A 23,179-nucleotide genomic window follows, 5' to 3' on the forward strand; every position below is an offset into this window, starting at 1 on the left:
TGGCATTTCCTTATTTATATGCAATCCGCTGTGATTGGACACCGCTGATCACATAACAAAGCCGACGTCTTCGGCTCTTTCCGTTGATGGGTGATCCGCTGTTTCCGAGGGACACAGTGCGCCCCTGGAGCTGCGCACGCGTGGTTAGAGTGGGAGGATGTCATATGATGTCCTCCCAGAACGAGAGAACCACCTTGCGCCCGTCATTTCCTTATATGGCGGGTGGGAGGCGGTTACGTTTTCCCCTCTTGGCTTTACTTATTCTGACTCCCTGACAGGCTGAGCAGGTTTTTCACGCCCTCACAAGTCTATGGGAATGCAAAACCTGCTTAAAGGAAAAGTATGTGTTTAAAAATAACAAACCCATGCTCACCTCTATGCTGCAGGAGTCCCACGCCAGCTCCAAGACCAAGAATGAAGTGATCACATGACCACTGATTGCCCAGTTCTCTGTCTGCCTGGAGTGCTGAAAAATGACTGTTAGTCACTGCTCTCAGCTCAGCTCCTCAAGCTTACTGAAGCACAAGGCTGGGGGGGGGGGGGGGGTGGTTGGGGGCAATAGCCAGTTATCACGGGTCACAGAATGAAAGCAAGTGCACTCCTGTGACAAGAGACATATGGCCAAAAAAGCTTTATCCAGACTCTTGAGGAATAGGTTACACTATATGCAGCATGACTGCATATCCAAAAAGAAAAAGTATTTCCCTGAGCCTAGTGCTTTCACTAATACAGCAGGCTGCGTGTTGTGCTTTTTTTTTTTTTTTTTTTTTTTTTTTTTTTTTTTCATTGGAATGTAATTGCAAGCCTGTAAATTAAAATGGTGTTTGTACTGCAATTGCTGTATGACTATAATACATGTCAGTGTGCGTGGATTCTCAAACTGATGCCGTTGACACAAGCCCAAAGTCTATAGACACAGGCTGTAACTATTGCTTCCCTGTCAACTGCCTTACCTTGCACACTTGTCAACCTTCAGTATGCCCTGTTTCAGTCTACAGCAGGGGTGGGCAAACTTTTTGACTTGAGGGCTGCAATGGGTTCATATATTGGACCCGGGGGCCGGACCAAGAGTAGATGAATGATGTGTATGTGTCATCCAAGTAAGTATAGTAATATTCCCCCATAGTAATTCATCCCCCCTATAGTAATTCATCCCCCATCTTATGTCCCCAAGTCCCCCCTGTGTCAATTCACTTACCTTTGCTCCGCGCGTTCCTCTCGCCGTGTTCTCCGGTGTAGCATGAAAATCTGTCTCCTATGAGGATCTGTCCCCCTCGACATATCTGCGCATGTGCCAGTTTCAGGCATTAGCAGCCGATCGGCGATCTCCGGCACATGCGCGGATACGTCGAGGGGGACAGATCCTCATAGGAGACAGATTTTCATGCTACACCGGTCTTCAGGGCAGACTGTGAGAGGAGCCTAGCTCCCCTCACGTTCTCCGCGGGCCGGATTAAAAGGTCCGCCGGGCCATATACGGCCCCCGGGCCGTAGATTGCCCATTGCTGGTCTACAGGATATTGTGTTTGAATCCTGAGATGCTGAACTTTGGCTGCTCCTCAAGTTAACATGTAGTTTCCTTTGTAAATTATTTAGTGTTGTAAATGTTAGCATTTTTTTTTTTTAGGTACTTATGGGGTTGTATATAAAGGGCGACACAAAGCAACTGGTCAGATTGTTGCAATGAAGAAAATTCGTTTGGAAAATGAAGAGGAAGGAGTTCCAAGCACAGCTATCAGAGAAATCTCTCTTCTTAAGGAACTTCAACACCCCAATATTGTATGGTAAGGGGCTGCTTCCAATTACAGCTGAAATTGTATCACAATAAGGTCAGGCGTATTAAAACGCTATAAGGCTACATGCATATGTGCAGAGAAAAATGCTGGTTTTAGAAGGTGGTTTTTAACATTTTTTTCTTCTAAACTTCGATCCGTATTAGTCTGTGTCCATGCACATTGTAGCATTTTTATATTTATATTTTAGAGCAGCATTTAGGGGTATGAGATGACTAGAGCAAATGAACATAGGCTCCTTTTACTGACCAGAACATGCAACAAGTGAACTTTTGTTTTTGTCAAGAAGTAATGATGCCTAACTAAAAATGCATGGCAGCCAGACTGTCATTTAAAAAAAAAAAAAAAAAATTTTTAGTTTTGGTTATGCTACTCAAATTATGGTAAACCTTCAGATTTTTTATTTTTTTTTTTAGCACTTTAGGTGGCTGATCAATCCACTTGCTGAGACTGCAGCTTATTTATCTTTTATTCCTTGCCTATGTTTGTTTAATCTGGTGTCATGATTGCTGCCCCCAGTTTTGTTTCAGGGTGGTCCTTTTTTCTTGTAGAGCTGCATCTCCATGCACGATGTGCATCAATAGAAACTCCCTCCCTCCCTTCCTCGTCTTGGTAAACATTTTATTTAGGTTAGGTTCTTGACTCTAGCCAAAATATATTTTTTTGTAGCGTATACAAGCTGGGTGCAGGAATCATGACTTGTTGTGGGGGAGCCTATGAAAATACATGCAGCAGCCAGAGGTCAGCAACACAAAGTAGCTTTTTAACAGGGAAATAAACTTTTTGTTTTGTATTATATAGTGCTTTCTTGAGAGGAATATTTTACTATACAAGGGGTTGTAGATGGCATTACTGGTGTGCATCCATTTATAAGTGTACTAAAGTGTGATTGTAAATATTTTTTTCTTCCTTTTACCCCTAGCCTTCTAGATGTTCTAATGCAGGATTCAAGACTATATCTTATATTTGAGTTTCTTTCCATGGATTTAAAAAAGTATTTGGACTCCATCCCTAGTGGTCAGTACTTGGACACTATGCTTGTTAAGGTATGTATCTGTTTATAATTGTTACAAAATATATTCTGTGCTAGGTCAGGAATATGCCTCCTGTTATGGTGTTTTTTTTTTTTTTTTTTTTTTTTTCCTTCTACAGAGTTACTTGTATCAGATTGTACAGGGCATTATATTTTGTCATGCCAGAAGAGTTTTGCATCGGGACCTAAAGCCTCAGAATCTTTTAATAGACAGCAAAGGTGTCATAAAACTAGCTGACTTTGGGCTGGCCCGAGCATTTGGAATCCCAGTCAGAGTTTACACACATGAGGTATGTTGAACATATTATGAATACAGTTTTCTGCAATGCTTGGTGTTTAAATTATTGGGTCTCAATATAAAACTAAGACCTAGCTCAGTTTCAACTTTTTTGGAGTAAGTTTCAAAAGTCTCTGGCTGCATCGCTAACTTCCTCTCTAGCAGTCTCTACTACCAGTCCTGGCCACCACTTTTCTGATTTGTATGACAATCGGTAGTTTTTGAACTCTCAAGCTTTAGTAAATAATCAGGCTCACTTCTGCATAGAAACCAATTGGCTTTAAGGTTTTATTGCTGAACCTTAATTCAACAAGCTGAAGTTAGAAGCTGCTTGGTTTCTATGCAGAAGTGAGCCTAATTTTTGCACTCTTGCGTTTAGTAAACAAACCCCTCAGCATCCAACCCACTTGAGCCATTGCTGATGTGCAAATGACCCCTGGTGGTTGCATCCTCACACTGGCCAGGATTCAAGGTGCTCCCAGACAGTGCAGCACTTGACCATCATTGCATGAATCTGTCCAGTCTTAAGACTGCAGAAAAATGAATGCTGCACTGTAACTGGTAATAACATTGAAAGAAGTATGGCCAAAGCTTTTTTGGCTTTTACTTCTCTTCTGAGTCACAGGTGTGTACTTTATTTCTATACTCCTGTGACCCAGATTCAACCATCATTGTTGGTCCTGGTCTGGAAGGATCTGAACTTTGATGCTGAGATCCACCCAGATGCCTGATGGACATTTTGGCTCCGCCTCTCAGAATGCTGCTTAGAGCCTGAGCCAGCTGCTCTCACCCCTTCCACAGCCTGTCACTTCAGTGAGTGCTGGAGGGGTACAGCAGTCTGTGACTGATAGTTGCAATTCTGGTCATAGAGGGCTGAGAGATCAGGACTCGTGATCGCTCAGATCTCAGTCTTTGAGGCAGTAGGGGACAGCTGCAGCCTCAATGATGCGGCCATATAGGTGAGTATGTTTATTTTTATTTCTCAGACTTCTTTTAAATGTGTCCAGTTTGTACCTCAGTTTAACAGAGGGGGGGGGGGGGTCTCTACTAGGGGCGGACTGACCGTTTGGAAACTCGGGCACTGTCTGGGGTCATTAGGGGGCCCTATGAGATGCCCCTGGTACTTTTTTTTTTTTTTTTTTTTCATAGGCTTTTTTAAGTTTGGGCAAGGACACAGGGGCCCCCTATTGCCCAGGGGCCCCATGAGTTGTCAGTCCGCCCCTGGTCTCTACACAGCTGAGCTGGATTGAAGAAGATTCAGTTTAGGCAACCATTAAGTTTTTTTTGTTTCTGCTTACGAGTTGCATGGTGATGAGAGAGCCGAGTGAGATGAACTCATCATTTGTGCTGCTTTCACTATCCAGTAAGACTGTAGGTCAAGGATGACCTGGACTCAGAAGTGGAATAAATGATGCTGGACGTCAGACTGAGGACTTCTATGGAAATGATTGGAGATAGAATGCAGTAAGGTGAAAAACCACCTGCCTTAACAACCACCTTAATCATCTAATGTATTTTTGAGGGGTCTTGATCTAAAATTTCTAAAAACAAATGTGTTGTACAGTTATTTATCATAACAGGACTAACTGGACTGTAATGTATACCATTGCTGTAGGTGGTGACCTTGTGGTACAGAGCACCAGAGGTCCTTTTGGGATCTGTGAGATATTCTACACCAGTTGATGTGTGGAGCATAGGTACAATATTCGCAGAAATTGCAACGAAGAAACCGCTCTTCCATGGAGATTCTGAGATAGACCAGCTTTTCCGAATATTCAGGTATGTGTATCTAATTTAATCTGCCTTTTAGTATTCCTTGTATTCAAAACTATTCAAGTAAGTGTGCTGGAGAATTGCTGGTTGCATTGTATGTAACTGGGATAAAAAGCAAGGAGTCAGTGTTTGGTAATTTGGATCATAACAGTAGTAAAGATCAGTCACCTGAATATTTAAGTTTAATGGTAGACTTTGGTGATTTATTATACAGGATTTATATAATGCCAACAGTCTGCGCAACACTTTACAAAATGAAGGCAGGCATTACAGTTACAATACAATTTGGTACAAGAGGAAACCGAGGGCCCTGCTCGTTAGAGCTGACAATCTAGGAGGAAGGTTTGAGTGATGCAAAAGGTGATAGCTGTGGGGGGGATGAGCTGATGGAGGAAATAAATGGCGGTTTACTAGGTAGAAGCAGGATAGACTTCTTTAAAGAGGTTTTCAGGGATTGTCTAAAAGTGGATAGATTAGGAGACAGCCAGACAGATTGGGGTAGGGAGTTCCATAGGATGGGAGAAGCTCAGGAGAAGTCCTGGAGGCGAGCATGGGAGGAGGTGACACTTGAACTAGAGAGCAGAAGGTCTTGGGAGGATCGAAGAGAGCGGTTTGGTTGATATTTTGAGACAAGGTTGGTGATGTAGCTGGGGACAGAGTTGTGGATGGCTTTGTAAGTTGTTAGTATTTTGAATTTTATTCATTGGGCGAGTGGAAGCCAGTGGAAGGATTGGCAGAGAGGGGTAGCAGACACTGAACGGTTGGTAAGGTGGATGAGCCTGGCAGCAGTATTCATGATGGACTGGAGGGGGGATAGCCTATGTAAAGGTAAGCCAATGAGGAGGGAGTTGCAGTAGTTGAGGCAAGAGATAACCAGGGAGTGAGTTAGGAGCTTTGTGGTATCATTGGTTAAAAAGGGGTGTATTCTGGAGATGTTGCGGAGGTTGAGGCGGCATGATTTGGACAGGGACTGGATGTGGGCCTGAAAGGATAGTTCAGAATCCAGAATTACCCCTAGCACCCTTACATGCAGGGATGGGTTGATAGTGGTGCTATTGATCCTGACTGAGAAATCGGGGAAAGAGGCACGTGGGGAAGGAAATATTATGAGCTCAGTTTTGGATAGATTGAGTTTTTTAGGAAGTGGTGTGACATCCAGTCTGATATCTGTTAGTAAATCGGTGATACGTGAGGAAATTAATGGGGTGAACTGAGGAGTGAGAGATTTGTATCATCAGCATAGAAATGGTATTGGAAACCATGGAAAGCTATCAGCTGACCCAAGGAAGAAGTGTAGATCGAGAATAGGAGAGGTCCAAGGACAGAACCTTGGGGGACCCCAACAGTAAGAGGAGTAGGAGAGAAGAAAGAGTTGTGACACTGAAGGTGCGGAGAGATAGGTAAGATTCAAACCAACGGAGAGTATAGTCACAGAGACCAAGTAAATAGTTTTTTGAGGAGGAGGGGGTGGTCAACTGTGTCAAAGGCAGCGTAGAGGTGCAAGAGTATGGAATAGTGACCATTGGTTTTAGCGGTTAGTCGTTTTGTGAGTTTTAGGAGAACAGTTTCTGTGGAGTGTTGTGGGCGAAATCTTGACTGAAGGGGATCGAGAAGGTTATTTTCAATAAGGTGGCAGCTCAGCTGGTTGTAGACTAGACATTCAAGGAGTTTGGAGGCAAAAGGGAGTAAGGAGATGTGTCTTGGGTTGCAAAGATTGGCAGGATCCTGTGAGGCTTTTTTTTAACTATGGGGGTGACTAGCGCATGTTTTAGAGAGTTAAGGGAGATGCCAGTAGAAGGGGAGAGATTGAAGATATGAGTTAAAGAATGAAGGATAAAGCCAGAGGGTGACCGTAGTATTTGCAAGGGAAAAGGGGGCAGGTGTTTTAGGTGGGCTTTAGAAAACCGTTTACCAACCTCCTCTCTAGTAGCTGGGTTTGACAAGGGAAGTATAGATTGTGCAGGTGGACAAGGAGTGTAGGCTGAGGGAGATATCTGTACAGTGAAGATCTCGTCACAAATTGTATCAATCTTATTTTTGAAGTGCTTAGCGATCTCCTGGGCAGTAAGTGGGTGGAGGTAGAGAAGGACGAAGTAGAGAGTTAAAGGTAGAAAAGAGTTATCGGGGATTGCGTGAGAGGTTGTTAATGAGAGTGATAAAACAGGTCTGTTTTGGCAGTGTGGAGACAAGAATTGTATTTTTGAAGGGCTGGTTTATATTGATCGATGTCTTGCTGGGTCTTAGTCTTACACCATAAACGCTCAAGAGCACGGCTACGTTTTTTGAGGCATCTGGTATTGTCTGTTTTCCAGGGCTGTAGCAGTTTGGGCCTAATTCTGTGTGTGGTGAGGGGGCAAATGTGTCCAGGGTGGATGACCATGAACTGTTTTGTATACAAAAGTGGCCAGGTTGGGGCAGGACAGGGCTGCAGTTTTGTCAGAGACTATCTGTTGCTGTAATAAGAAGGGTTAAGATAACTAAGGTTTCTACGAGTAACTGTTTGGTAGTTGGAAGACAAGGAGAGAGTGAAGCTCATAAGGGAGTGAGAGAGAGGAAGAGGAAAGCTGGTGAGGTTGCAAGGAGTGCATAGGTAGGAGAATGCAAGGTGAAGGCAGTTACCATTCGAGTGAGTAGAAGCATATGTCCATTTTTAGGTCAAACGAAGTGGTTAGGCTCAGAAGTTTAGAGGTAGCAGGAGTGTTAAGATTAACAGGGATGTTGAAGTCACCAAGAATGATAGTGGGAATTTCAGAAGAAAGTAAGGCAGCCAGGCAGAGACGTCATCAAAGAAGCTTGATACCAGTCCAGGAGGCCAATAGATCACAGCAATTCTTAAACTGGAGTGAACAGACAAATACAGTTAACTTCAAATGAGGAGAGGGACAGAGAGGGAGGTGAATGGGGGACCTGAAAAGTGCTTTGAGGGGATATGATTCCTACTCCACCTCCTTTCCGTCCACTAGGCCTGGGAGTGAGTCCAGAGGAGATCACCATGGGAGAGTCAGATTCATGAAGCCAGGTTTCTGTAATTGCAAGCCAGTTAAAGGAGTTTGTGATTAAAAAGGTCATGGACAGAGGTGCATTTGTTACAGACAGTGGGTATTCCAGAGGGCACAGGAAAAGGGGAGGCTGGTTCTAAGAAGAGGAATAGTAACTAGATTGTGTGGATTGCGGCTGCTGTTAGAGGATAGGGGGTGCCGGGTGTGTTGATTAAAGGAAAAAGATGGTGTCCCAGGAATTGGGGAAAAGTCTCCAGATGTTAGGAGAAGCAGAAGGGTGAAGAAGGTAATATGGGAGTATGACTTGTATGGAAGGACAGGTTCCAGTGTCCTGGAGGTTTTATTAGTGTGTGGGTTCAGAATTTGCATGAATTGATGAGTACAGTAACAAGGTGATGAAAGGAGTGAGGGTGATATATATATAAGCTGTGAGGTGGAGAAGAGGGGTGAAAGAGAGAATTTGAAGAGAGGGGACACAACAGTGAGGAGGAGTAGAGTGCATGTTACAGAGTGGAGATGAAGCAGACTGGAAAAGAGCTGGATGGGGAAATGGGTCACCTGTAGTCTGATTAGTATTTGAAGTTGTCTGCTGTTGTTTCTCATTGTACATTTGCTGAAGTGCAGAGCCAAAATGTAATACTTAATCCAAGATCAATACTTTATCCATGATCGTTTCCAATGCTGCCCCTGGCTGTGCCTCCCCTAAAGAAGTCCTACATTTTATACTGAGTTGGGTGGGGGAGTTGCCAATTAATCAGTTAGGAAAGCTTAGCAGAAGCATGGCTAGCAGGGCAAACTTCTCACACCAAAGGAGGACTACAAGAGAGCAGGAGGGCAGAGTTGTGAAGATTAGGATCAGCTCATCAATTTTGGGTTAGACAATAAGAGCAAAATAAACACCACAGTAACATGTACCAGAGTTAGATTTTTGAAGCCGTAAGAATGACCAATAAGAACATTGATAGTTTTGAATCCCCTTCTGTTAGAGGTGGATTTTAAAAGCAGTATAGATTACCATATAGCAGTGCAGGGTGAATTAGCATTCATACATGGCATGGGCGATATTACAGATGGATATTGCTCGCAGACAATTGCCATATAGCAGTGCAGGGTGAATTAAACTACTTCTGGGAACAAAGTAAAATCTTTCTCATAATTTAACCACTTGCCCTACAGAGGATTTACCCCCTTCCTGACAGGCCATTTTTTTGCAATACGGCACTGCATTACTTTAACTGACAATTGTGTGATCATGCAACGCTGCACCCAAATGAAGTTGGTTGTTTTGTTTTTTTCTCCTCACAAGTGGAGCTTTCTTTCAGTGGTATTTGATCTCCTGTGTGTTTTTTTTTATTTTTTGCGCTATAAACAAAAGAATACTGACTATTTTGAAAAAAGAACCCCACTATTTTTTTGACTTTTTGCTATAAATAATAAAAATCACTGACACTGTACTAATGTCCCTGGGCAGGAAGGGGGATAACATCTGGGGCGATCAAAGGATTAACTGTGTGCTGTTTCACTGTGTGCGCTATTTACACTGTGTAAGCACACTGCTTTGTATGGCTCTACTATGCAGAGCCATACAAAGCAGTGTGCATGAGTTGACAGGGGAGAGATCTATATTGTTTACATACAAGTATTAACTGTGTGCTGTTTTACTATTTTATGTGTTTTTTTACTGTGTAAGCACGCTGCTTTGTATTGCTGGGGCTGGCGGGGGTGAGATCTGTACTGTTTACGTACAGACCTCTCCTCTGTCAATGTTCCTCGGCAATTGCCAGGTGCCAGCGAGGAACCTCCGTCCAGGACCCGGTGATCGACAGCTGTAGCCGCCAATGGCAGCTAGCGTTTTAGACGTGTGTTGTTGTTTTGAGGGGACAGCAAATTTACACTGTTATACAAGCTGTACACTCACTGCTTTTACGTTGTAACTAAGTGTCATTTCTTCTGTGTTGTCACATGAAAAGATATAATAATCTAGTTACAGTATGGAGGAGGAGTACACTCCTCACACTTTTGTATGTATGCTTCAGTATGTCACAGTACATGGTGGCATTCATGGTTCCCTCAATGAACTGTAGCTCCCCAGTGCCGGCAGCACTCATGCAGCCCCAGAGCATGACACTCCCACCACCATGCTTGACTGTAGGCAAGACGCAGTCTTCTTTTTTTTTTTTTTTTTTTTTATTTCCATATAACTTTTTTCCTCACAAAAGCACATCAAAATAACCTATACAACCATGCCCCAGAGCTTTTGCTTTCCCATTCCCACCCCCCATCCAAAACCCCCTAATAATTTACCCTGGTCCATATAGCTCTTCCCTTCTCTTTCCAACGTTCCATTCTATACCTATGATCTTTCTCTTCATCACTTCCAACTCTTCCTTTTTCTTACTATTCTCCCTTTCCCTCCAGCCTTTCTTTTCCATTCTCCTTATTCATGCTATTGCCTTACAGATCATTCCCTTCTCCTACATCAAATCGGGTCCCTGGGCCTCCCATTACTTCAATATACAGTATTTTCCAGATGCCTAGAAGTCGTACCATCTTCCCCAATCCTTTCTAAATTTGGTCATATTACCTTTGTCTATATGGTATAGTTCCTCCATCCTATTTATATATATATATATATATATATATATATATATATATATATATATGCATATATGCCACCCTGTCTGATCAGTCCCTTATTGTTGGGGGGGCTCCTGTGACCACCAAAATTTTGGAATGATCTTTTAGCTGTGCTGATTAGGTGGTACAATACTGTGGGTATTTTGTTTTTTTATATATATATATATTGCTTCAATGATTCTTTTGTCCTAAAAAAAAAAAACCGCACACCTACGGATCCTTCTGTACAGTTGTCCCCAATATCTCTTATATGGTGGGATTATCCAAAAATACAAGGGTTTTGACAAGATGTAATCCAATTCATACATGTGCCATTGAACCCTTAATTCCACATCCCCTCCAACATAACAGTGAGACTTCTACTCGTTGTTTATGTACAACACTCTGTGTCAAATACCACCTCGTTAAACATAATTAATTTCAACTGTGCTTAAACATCGTGGGTCGATTTAATATGAACATTTTTTTACTTTTCTGAAGACACGCTTGTCTTGTACGTCACACACACTTGACACCATCTGAACCAAATCCGTTTATCTTGGTGTCATCAGACCACAGGACATGGTTCCAGTAATCCCATGTCCTTAGGCTGCTTGTCTTCAGCAAACTGTTTGCAGGCTTTCTTGTGCATCATCTTTAGAAGAGGCTTCCTTCTGGGGCGACAGCCATGCAGATCAATTTGATGCAGTGTGTGGCGTATGGTCTGAGCACTGACAGGCTGAGCCCCCACCCCTTCAGCCATTGCAGCAGTGCTGGCAGGACTCGTATGTCTATTTCCCAAAGACAACCTCTGGATATGACGCTGAGCACGTGCACTCAGCTCCTTTGGTCAACCATGGCGAGGCCTGTTCTGAGTGGAACCTGTCCTGTTAAACCACTGTATGGTCTTTGCCACTGTGCTGCAGCTCCGTTTCATGGTCTAGGCCATCTTTATGTAGAGCAACAATTCTTTTTTTCAGATCCTCAGAGTTCTTTGCCATGAGGTGCCATGTTGAACTTCCAGTGACCAGTATGAGAGAGTGATAACACCAAATTTAACACACCTGCTTCCCGTTCGCACCTGAGACCTTGTAACACTAACAAGTCACATGACCCTGGGGAAGGAAAATGGCTAATTTGGACGTTTTCACTTAGGGGTTTACTCCCTTTTGTTGCATGCAGTTTAGACATTAATGGCTGTGTGCAGGGGCGGACTGACAACTTGTGGGGCCCCCGGGCAATAGGGGATCATGGGGCCCCTGTGTCCTTGCCCAAACTCAAAAAGCCTATGAAAAAGGTACCAGGGGCATCTCATGGGGCCCCCTACTGACCCCGGGCCCTCGGGCAGTGCCCGAGTTTCCAAATGGTCAGTCCGCCCCTGGCTGTGTTATTTTGAGGGGACAGCAAATTTACATGTTATACAAGCTGTACACTCACTACTTTTACATTGTAGCAAAGTGTCATTTCTTCAGTGTTGTCACATGAAAAGATATACATTCACAAAAGTGTGTGTACACACCTGTTTAAAATGTCAGGTTTCTGTGATTGTAAAAAAATGAGACAGACAAATCCTTTCAGAGCTTTTTTCCACCTTTTTTTAATGTAACCTATAAACTGTACAACTCAGTTGAACAACAAACTGAAATATTTTAGGTGGAGGGAAGTAAACCTAAAAAAACTAAAAATATGGTTGCATAAGTGTGCACACTCTTAAATTGGACTTGGCAATATTTGCCCACTCTTCCTTGCAAAAAAACACTCCAAATGTGTCAGATTTCTGCGAGGGCATCTCCTGTGCACAGCCCTCTTCAGATCACCCCACAGATTTTCTATTGGATTCAGGTCTGGGCTCTGGCTGGGCTATTCCAAAACTTGAATCTTCTGGTGAACCCTTTCCTTTGATTTGGATGTGTGCTTTGGGTCGTTGTCATGCTGAAAGATGAAGTTCATATTCAGCTTTCTAGCAGAAGCCTGAAGGTTTTGTGCCAATATTGACTGGTATTTGGAACTGTTCATAATTCCCTCTACCTTGACTAAGGCCCCAGTTCCAGCTGAAGAGAAACAGCCCCAAAGCACGATACTGCCACCACCATGCTTCACTGTGTGTATGGTGTTCTTTTGGTGATGTGCAGTGTGTGGGTTTTTTTTTTTTTTTAATGTGCCAAACATATCTTTTGGAATTATGGCTAAAACGTTCAACTTTTTGTTTCATCAGACCATAACACATTTTCCCACATGCTTTCAGGAGACTTCAGATGTGTTTTTGTTTTTTGCAAAATTTTTAGGCGGGCTTGGATGTTTTTCTTCATAAGAACAAGCTTTCATCTTGCCACTCTACCCCATAGCCCATTCATATGAAAAATACGGGAGATTGTTGTCACATGTACCACACAGCCAGTACTTACCAGATATTCCTGCAGCTCCTTTAATGTTGCTGTAGGCCTTTTAGCAGCCTCCCAGAACCGTTTTCTTTATTAATTTTGGAGGGACATCCAGATCTTGGTAATGTCACTGTTGCGCCATATCTTCTCCGCTTGATGACTGTCTTCACTGTGTTGCATGGTATATCTAATGCCTTGGAAATTCTTTTGTACCCTTCTCTTGACTGATACCTTTTAACAATCAGATCCCTCTGATGCTTTGGAAGATCTCTGCGGACCATGACAATTGAGTTGTACAATGTTATAGGTCACATTAAAGGTGAAAAAAGTTCTGACATGATTTCCTTTTTTTTAAAGATTTTTGTGTGTGTAAGTCTGCTGTTAGGTTGTACGGGGCCCCGTGATATCTGACAAGCGCCCACTCTCTATCCTTCTCCTCCTTTCGAGGCCCACTGCATCCGACTATTCTCCCCAACCCACCCTGAGGATTGCTGTAATCTACCGGCCTCCTGGACCCATATCCCACTTCCTTGATGACTTTTCCGCCTGGCTACCCTTCTTTCTCTCCTCCAAGCTACCCACCATCATCCTTTGGGGATTTCAACATTGACAACCCGGCCACATCCCAACTCCTCCACTTAACCACCTCTTTTGCACTCGCACAGTGCATACAGTCCACCACCCATTCCGGGAATATCCTGGACCTTGTCTTCTCCCATCTCTGCTCCCCACAACCTTACAAACACCCCCTTCCCTCTCTCTGACCACAACCTTATTACCTTCTCTCTCCTCTTCCTCTAACGCCTACCCCTCCAAATGTCCTACTACTACCGGCCGTAACCTCCGCAACCTGAACCCTGCCCCCCTCCACTCTACAGCTGATCAACTTTACAACAGCATCCTTCCCCTGTCCTGCCCTGACCTGGCCATGACTACCTATAACAACTCACTGTCAACCGCCCTTGACTTGCTAGCGCCTTTTAACCACACGAAACATCAGACCCGACCGCTCCAGCCCTGGCAGACTGATCACACCAAAACTCTCAAACGACGCAGTCGTGCGCTGGAGTGACTATGGCGCAAAACCAGATCCCAACTAGCATTCACCCGCTATAAATCTGCCTTCCACACCTACACCTCCTCCCTCCACTCTGCCAAACAAGCCTACTTTCTGACCCTCATCAAGACCCTCTCCTCCAATCCTCGCCAGCTCTTCTCCACCTTCAACTCTCTACTCTCTCCACCCCCACCTCCACCTAGCACCTCACTCACCGCCCTTCAGATTGCCAATCACTTCAAAAACAAGATTGACGCAATTCACAAGGATATCGCCGCTGCTCAAACTTCCTCCCCACCCATCCCCTCTCACACAGCATCCCCCTCATCACCCCTCTCCCTCAGCCTCCCCACTGTTCAGACCTCCACCTTAGCTAACATTCCTCACACTGAAGCCCCCTTAACACTCCACTCCTTCGACCTTACTACCATTGAGGAGGTCACCAAGGTCTTCTCTGAAGCTCGTCCCACCACTTGACCCCTCGACCCTGTCCCCTCACAACTCCTTCGACCTCCCTCCACCTCCATCCTACGCTCCCTCATCCACATATTTAATCTTTCCCTCTCTTCTAATGCATTCCCCTCCCCTCCTGAAGCATGCGCACATCATCCCCATACTTAAAGTCCTCCCTGGACCCCACTGACCCGAACTACCTTAGACCCATCTCCCTGCTGCCATTCACATCTTAACTCCTCGAGTGCTTAGTCTACAATCGCCTAAGCTCCCACTTCAACGACCACAACCTCCTCGGTCCCCTACAGTGCAGCTTCCGTCCCCTACACTCCACCGAAACCACCTTACTCAAACTCGCCAACGACCTGTTAACCGCCAAAGCTAATGGCCACTATTCAGTGCTCCTACTCCTCGACCTGTCCGCGGCTTTCGACAGTCGACCACCACTTCCTGCTCAAAAAAACTACAATCCCTTGGCCTCAGATTCCGCTCTCTCCTGGCTCTCGCCCTACCTATCACAACGCTCCTTCAGCGTTCCCTATAACGCTACCACCTCCCCCTCACTCCCCCTCTCTGTTGGGGTCCCTCAAGGCTCTGTCCTCGGGCCCCTTCTCTTCCCCATCTACACCTCCTCCCCTGGCCAACTCATACACTCTCACGGCTTCAACTACCACCTCTATGCCGATACACAATTCTATCTCTCAACCCCACGCCTCACCCCTTCAGTCTCCACCCAAATCACAAGCCTACTGAACAACATATCAGATAATATGTCGCTCCACTTCCTTAAACTGAACCTCTCCAAAACCGAGCTCCTAATCTTACCCCCCCCCCCCCAGCCCGCACACCACCCCCCACTGACTTCTCCATCACGTCCAACAATGCCACCATCAGGCCTGCCCTGCAGGCCAGAGTACTTGGTGTCATTCTTGACTCCAATCTATCCTTGCAGCCCCAAGTCCACTCACTAACAAACTCATGCAGACTCCACCTCCGCAACATCACCAAAATATGCACGTTCCTAACCCCAGAAACCACTAAGCAGCTCATCCACTCCCTCATCGTATCACGACTCGATTACTGCAACTCCCTCCTCACTGGCCTGCCTCGCCACAGGCTATCCCCGCTTCAGTCGATCCTGAATATGGCAGCCAGACTCATCCACCTTACCAACCGCTCCGCTTCTGCCACCCCCCCCGCCAATCCTTCCACTGGCTTCCGATTGCCCAACGGATCAAATTCAAAATCCTAACACTGACGTACAAAGCTGTCCACCATACTACCCCAAACTACATCACCGACCTAATATCCAAGTATCACCCAGCACGCACACTCTGCTCCTCACAAGACCTCCTTCTCTCTAGTTCCTTAGTCTCCTCCTCCCATACCCGCCTCCCAGGACTTCTCCAGGGCATCACCCATACTCTGGAACTCCCTACCCCAATCCATCAGACTATCACCTATTCTCTTCTCCTTTAGGCACACCCTGAAAACCCATCTCTTCAGGGAAGCCTACCCCACCCGTGCTAATTCCGGCCCTCCTCCACTCTTCCTACCACTCCATCCCCCACAGCTTTTCCTCCCGTACCACTATCCCCTCCCTCCCTAGATTGTAAGCTCCAAGGAGCAGGGCCCTCGAACCCCTAGTGTATCGCATTGTGGTGTTGTACTGTCACATGTTCGGTCTCCCATTGTAATTTACAGTGCTGAGCAAACTGGCGCTTTATAAATACTGTATAATAATAATGTGTGGAGGTGCAATTAAGTATTCATGGTGCCTGGGCACATCTGCAAAGGGCATTGCGTTTCTTTGCTGTGCAGGAAAATGCATGCTCTTGCATGCCTTTCTGTACCACAAATGGTGTGAACAAATTCCTAATGGCCAGTTCACAATATAGGAACGCGGTCTAGATGTGTTCCGGATGCATTTTTGCATGTGCGGTTTTTACATGTTTCGGTGCATTTTTTTTTTTTTTTTTTTTTTTTTTTAATGCATTTTTGGCTTTTATCAGTACATTTTCCCCCTCTATTCAGGGAAATGTGCATTCCATTGCGTTTTTTGATGCGGTTTTACCATGTTACAGTACAGTTCTGTGCAGAAAAAAATGCAGCCTGGTCTTTTATTTTTTTTCTGCAATCGGAAAGCACTGGAACTGCAAGAGCTGATGTGAACTATGACATTGACAACCATATCCCCTACTTTCGGTGCATTTTGGATGCAGGAAAAAACGCTACTAAAACGCATGTCGTGAACTGGCCCTCAGGGTTATTATACACAAGGGAACAGAACTGACCAGGAATTGTGAATGCAATCGGACTAGTGGTGAGATACAACTAGGAATCTTATAATGCTAGATTTGAGCTGTAGGTGATAGGAAATTGGACACATTAACTAGATCAGTAAATAAAGAGTTAAATAAAGAGTTGAGCAGTGATGTATAGATTTGCAGAGGGAGCAGGAGATGAGGGGGGGGGGGGGGGGGTGTCAAGTTGTGTAAAGAGAGGTTTGTAGCAGTTAACAGGGATCAGCAGTCTGGGGGAGAGGAGAGAAACAAAGTTGCAATCAAATATAAACAGAAGGAAACTTGGAAGTGTCAAACCTGTGGAGCAGAGCAGGAGCACCTCTAACATTCACAACACTGAGCCGCTGTGTGATAGAATGACAGGAGGCTAACCATGGAATTTAGCAGCTGCAAATGGGCTTGTCACCTGCCCGGGCCCCCCCCCTGCAACTGATGGGGCCGGGCCCCCTACAGGAGGGCCGGGGGTACCCCCTTATCAGTGGCCCTAATGTATGTATGTTTTTTGCCTTTCATTTCTAGTTTAAACGGAATGGTTTGGTTTGTTTTTACAAGTTGATGGTTTACATATACTTTTAAACCAGGCAACTGGCATTTGTCAGGAGTGGCATCCAACTACCTATAGAAGTGATTTTTGGGGTCTTCATATTGCTTATGCCATAATTCTCTTCTGGTGAACTACACATTTTAATTTTAGGATTTGAAACAGGTGATATCGACCTGAAGGCATTCAGGGCATGAAGGTGTTTTTAAAGGGGTAATAAACCCCAAAAAATCATCAAGCCTGTTTTTTATATTGCAGTTTCTCATTTATTTGATGCGATGACTGCATTCAATTTTTTTTTTTTTTCATCTGGTGGTCCAGCCAGTAAGTCAAATTGTTTGTTTTTTTTCAAAAGAATGAGCTCTCAGCAGACTGTATCAGTTACAAAAGTGGAGGCCAACCATTCTGGCAGGGGTGCTTACAATGATCAGCTTTTATTTATGTAAACCTTTTATCCCAAAAGGGGAAAAAAACTGTTTGCTTTAAGTGCTTATAAAGTGTGTGGTTGAGTTTGGCTTCAGTTTGTATTTAAATCTGCTAGTACATCTAACCATTCCCCTTTCCTCAGACTGCAATGCTCCTGTTCAAAGGTTTCCGTGTTCATTCACCCACAGTGGGGGCACCCTAATACAGGAGGTGTTACTGGTCAGATCAGGTGAAAACCAAGGAGAAAAAGCCAAAGAAAAGAAAACTAATGCAGCCACCACATCTAATTGCATATATTACATGTTTGGGTATAACAGCACTTTAAGGTGATGAAACCTGATGACTGTCAAGAAGCACCTGAAAGACATTGAGCTTCCTAGGGAGTACTGAGCATCCAGGTTTTTGTGTAATGTATAATAGAAGTAGCTGGAACACAAATGTGCGAAGGAACAGGACATTGTGACAGAAACTTGCTGTTGTATTGGCACACAGGGAAGCTGGAGGCTAACTGCTAAAATATCACATTGGGTGTTCTAACTCTTAGCCACTGCTGTACATTTTGGAAAAGGTATCTGTTTAATCACTTTAAAAGGTAAATGCATACATTGGTTAACACAACTTTTCCACAGAGCTTTAGGAACACCCAACAATGAAGTCTGGCCAGATGTGGAATCACTACAAGATTACAAGAATACATTTCCAAAATGGAAAGGAGGCAACTTGGCTGCTAATGTGAAAAACATTGATAAAGATGGCCTGGACTTGCTTGCTGTAAGTAATATATTCTCATGTGCAGGAGCATGTCTTGAAGACAATGCAGTCTGACCAGATAGCAGTTTCAAGTTAATGTTCTATAAAGGGACCAATGGGACACTTAATAATCAGCAGAACATACATGTCTGTTGGTGAAAATCCATTTCTAGAAGCTGGACATTATAAACCTCAAGTCTTTAAAAACAAATGCAAAGTCAATAGTAAACGTTTGTCTTAAAGTTCTCTATCCCCAGGCATTGTTAGCAAAAATGTCCTATGAGGCATGAATAGTATTTCAGGTGATTCCCCTCATATACACTGAGCATTTCCACTGTTCTTTACAAAATCTAGACCTAGGTATATATATTCCAATATGGCTGAGGAACTTAAAAGCTTTATATTTCAGGTGTATCCTGTAAATGTTTTACTGTAGTAGTACTGTGTAGTAATTGAGAATTCTTTAAGGTACCGACTTTATATCACTGATGCCCTTTATCACTCTTGGAGATCATTTTAAATGAGTTTATCTTGACACACAGATTTCAGTGTGGAAATGAGTCTGATTTTAATCTTGAGACCTTTTGAGGCCTTCCCTACTCCATTCAAGTAAACTTGTGTTAATCCATAGTTGGAAGTGTCCCTTACCAGGAAGTTGACACGCTTTTCTTAAAACCATGCATAGGTGATCAGTGCTTAGGGAGACAGGCTTATCATTTACTCATCTCGTTTTAGGGCTGACTAAGCATCCAATTACATTAAAAAGAACTTTCTGGCTTTGTAGATCACCTTGAAGTGTGTGTGTGTGTGTGTGTGTGTGTGTGTGTGTGTATATACAGTGCGGCAAAAAAGTATTTAGTCAGCCACCAATTGTGCAAGTTCTCCCACTTAAAGATGGGAGGCCTGTAATTGGCATCATAGGTAGACCTCAACTATGAGAGACAAAATGAGAAAAAAAAATCCAGACAATCACATTGGCTGATTTGGAAAGAATTTATTTGCAAATTATGGTGGAAAATAAGTATTTGGTCACCTACAAACAAGCAAGATTTCTGGCTCTCGCAGACCTGTACCTTCAAGAGGCTCCTCTGTCCTGCACTCATTACCTGTATCAATGGCACCTGTTTGAACTTGTTATCAGTATAAAAGACACCTGTCCACAACCTCAAGCAGTCACACTCCAAACTCCACTATGGTGAAGACCAAAGAGCTGTCGAAGGACACCAGAAACAAAATTATAGACCTGCACCAGGCTGGAAAGACTGAATCTGCAATAGGCAAGCAGCTTGGTGTGAACAAATCAACTGTGGGAGCAATAGTTAGAAAATGGAAGACATACAAGACCACTGATAATCTCCCTCGATCTGGGGCTCCACGCAAGATCTCACCCCGTGGGGTCAAAATGACCACAAGAACGGTGAGCAAAAATCCCAGGACCACACTGGGGGGACCTAGTGAATGACTTGCAGAGAGCTGGGACCAACGTAACAAAGGCTACCATCAGTAACACACTACGCTGCCAGGGACTCAGATCCTGCAATGCCAGACATGTCCCCTTGCTTAAGCCAGTACATGTCCGGGCCCGTCTGAAGTTTGCTAGAGAGCATTTGGATGATCCAGAAGAGGATTGGGAGAATGTCATATGGTCAGATGAAACCAAAATAGAACTGTTTGGTAGAAACACAACTCGTCATGTTTGGAGGAGAGAGAATGCTGAGTTGCATCCAAAGAACACCATACCTACTGTGAAGCATGGGGGTGGCAACATCATGCTTTGGGGCTGTTCCTGCGCAAAGGGACCAGGACGACTGATCCATGTACAGGACAGAATGAATGGGGCCATGTATGGTGAGATTTTGAGTGCAAACCTCATTCCATCAGCAAGGGCATTGAAGATGAAACGTGGCTGGGTCTTCCAACATGACAATGATCCCAAACATACCACCTGGGCAACGAAGAAGTGGCTTCGTAAGAAGCATTTCAAGGTCCTGGAGTGGCCTAGCCAGTCTCCAGATCTCACCCCCATAGAAAACCTTTGGAGGGAGTTGAAAGTCCGTGTTGCCCAGCGACAGCCCCAAAACATCACTGCTCTAGAGGAGATCTGCATGGAGGATGGGCCAACATACCAGCAACAGTGTGTGCCAACCTTGTGAAGACTTACAGGAAACGTCTGACCTCTGTCATTGCCAACAAAGGATATATAACAAAGTATTGAGATGAACTTTTGATATTGACCAAATACTTATTTTCCACCATAATTTGCAAATAAATTCTTTCCAAATCAGCCAATGTGATTGTCTGAATTTTTTTTCTCATTTTGTCTCTCATAGTTGAGGTCTACCTATGACGCCAATTACAGGCCTCTCTCATCTTTTTAGGTGGGAGAACTTGCACAATTGGTGGCTGACTAAATACTTTTTTGCCCCACTGTGTGTGTGTGTGTCCTTCCTCCTGCATTCTCACAGGAGTCCTTGCAGAAAAACTGAATCAAAACTGTTAGTGACTGACTGGTGTGATGACTTCCTTTCCTTGTGCTTTTACCTCTTTTGTGTGTTTTTAAGATGTGGTGGTTTTGTTTGTGGTGTGTGTGGGGTTTTTTTTTGCTTATATACAATGCACCACTCTTAGTCTATTATTTTTCTTTTTTTTTTGTTTGACAGAAAATGCTCATCTATGATCCAGCAAAAAGAATTTCTGCTAGAAAAGCCTTACTTCATCCATATTTTGATGACCTGGATAAGTCAAGCCTTCCTGCCAACCAGATAAGGAATTAACCTTGCGATACTGATTCTGGACTCTAAAAATGCTATGGATCACCACTGCTGTTGTTTTTTTTTTTTTTTATACAGTGTATGTATTTTGTATGTCTTTTCTGTGTTTTTTTTTTTTTTTTTTCCCTCCCTGCAGCTGCAGTCTTTGCAGTTGGTTACAGTACTTACATGTAAACCTTGTCTTTAACACTTGTAAATATTGACACCAGAGCTGTGTACAGATGAGAAAATCAAAGTAATGATTTAATAAAGCTCTTTATTCACCAATAATTCTACATATGTGCAGGTGGGTTTTTTTTTTGTTTTGTTTTTTTCAGCTCACATCCTTCTGATAAGCTCACTTTTTATGATCAAGTGTTGAAGACAATCAGGTGCTCCATAAGACTTCACTCTTTCCTTTTTGTGGCCCCTATAAAGCTCTAAATCATGCCAACAGCACTACATGAGGGGGAAATCTAAATGAGACATTGGGAAAATTCAATTTAAAGGGCAATTTAAATCTGCTGCAGTTCCCTGAAGCTCTTGCTAAAACAAACAAGTATGCATGGTCTATTGTGGCACGCTTGACCTTGTGTGCCTTTCTCTTTGGTATGTGCACAGCACATCTGCCAGTATGTCTGCCACTGGACAGCCACAGAGAGGTAACTACTGTGTAAGCATGCATTGTCCCAGCCCCCATGAGAGACGGTTTTTGTCCTTTTAGTGCCCAATCCTCCTGTATGTTGCAGTATAACCTAAGAGCATAAGCTAGTCTTTAATATTAGCACTTACTAGACAACTGTCTTTAACCACTTGAGCTCCTGAGGATTTACCCCCCCTTAATGACCAGACCTTTTTTTGCTGTTTGGCGCTGCACTAATTCAAATGATAATTGCGCGGTCATGCAATGCTGTACCCAAACAAAATTTACAGCCTTTTTTTTTCACACAAATAGAGCTTTCTTTTGATGGTATTTTATCACCTGTGCGCTTTATTTTTTGCGCTATAAACAAAATCACAAATTTAAAAAAAAAACAATATTTTCTACTTTCAGCTATAAAAAAAATATCGTAAACTCAAAGTTAGTCATAAATTTAAGCCAAAATATATTCTGCTACATGATTTTGGTAAAAAAAAGCCCGTGCATTAGCGGGCAAACTGGCGCTATCTGGGAGGGGCGCTAACACTATCGGAAGTCACCAGTGACACTAATAGCAGTAAAAATCTGTTCACTGTAATCAATGACACTGGTGACAAGGCAGTGAAGGGGTTAACTGGGGGGGGGGCGATCAAGGGGTTAAATGGGATTACTGGTGTACTAGCGGGCAAACTGGCGCTATCTGGAAGGGGCGCTAACACTATCGGAAATCACCAGTGACACTGATACAGTGATCAGTAAAAATCTGTTCACTGATCAGTGACACTGGTGACAGGGCAGTGAAGGGGTTAACTGGGGGGGCGATCAGGGGGTTAAATGTGTCCTAGGTGTGTTCTAACTGTGGGTATGTGCTGTCTTACTCACTGTTTGGATGTCTTCTTCTCTGTCTGGAACAGAATGTGTCCAGGCAGAGAAGAATGACGACATATCCTGTCCTGTGTAAATGTCAACATAGGACAGGGACCGATTATCTGATTTCAGCCAGACATCACTGGCTGAAATCGAATGATTGATCCTTCCGGGATCAAATGGTGTCACCCGCGGGTCGGCGGGAGCGCGCGCCCCCTGCAGGCGTAAACGTCGGGAGCACGTTTTAAAACGTGCTTTTGCACCCCAGTGCCGCCCTGCACACGTATATATGCAGTGGCAGGGCGGCAAGTGGTTAAAAACAATTTGTATGTAACAGCAATTCTGCATGTTGTCCACCAAGCCTTGGATTTCACTGCATCTGGAACCCAGTGGATTGGGTGTTGCAGGGCTAGTCTGGAAGTGACATTTGGGCACTGGGTTCCACTTAAACTGGAGTTCCAGTCCTTTTTTTGTGTTTAGCCACTTGCCCTCCAGAGGATTTACACCCCCCCCCCCCTTC

The 23,179-nt window shown here is 44.0% G+C and overlaps 1 protein-coding gene across 1 annotated transcript in view; it reads left to right on the plus strand.

Moving 5' to 3' along the window:
• The window catches only part of CDK1 (cyclin dependent kinase 1), a 31,342-nt gene extending 9,899 nt beyond the window's left edge, over positions 1 to 21,443 (plus strand). Inside the window, exons 3-8 of the mRNA XM_089683198.1 lie at positions 1,628 to 1,784; positions 2,716 to 2,839; positions 2,946 to 3,116; positions 4,719 to 4,882; positions 18,282 to 18,423; positions 21,063 to 21,443. Coding sequence (XP_089539324.1) covers positions 1,628 to 1,784; positions 2,716 to 2,839; positions 2,946 to 3,116; positions 4,719 to 4,882; positions 18,282 to 18,423; positions 21,063 to 21,176 — 872 coding nt within the window. The 3' untranslated portion in view covers positions 21,177 to 21,443. The remainder of the gene's footprint in view (positions 1 to 1,627; positions 1,785 to 2,715; positions 2,840 to 2,945; positions 3,117 to 4,718; positions 4,883 to 18,281; positions 18,424 to 21,062) is intronic.
• Positions 21,444 to 23,179: the final 1,736 nt, after the last annotated feature.

Source organism: Staurois parvus, unplaced genomic scaffold, assembly GCF_062004578.1.
Source record: "Staurois parvus isolate SC_StPar_1 unplaced genomic scaffold, SC_StPar_1.0 ptg000303l, whole genome shotgun sequence".
In the NCBI taxonomy this organism is placed as follows: domain Eukaryota; kingdom Metazoa; phylum Chordata; class Amphibia; order Anura; family Ranidae; genus Staurois; species Staurois parvus.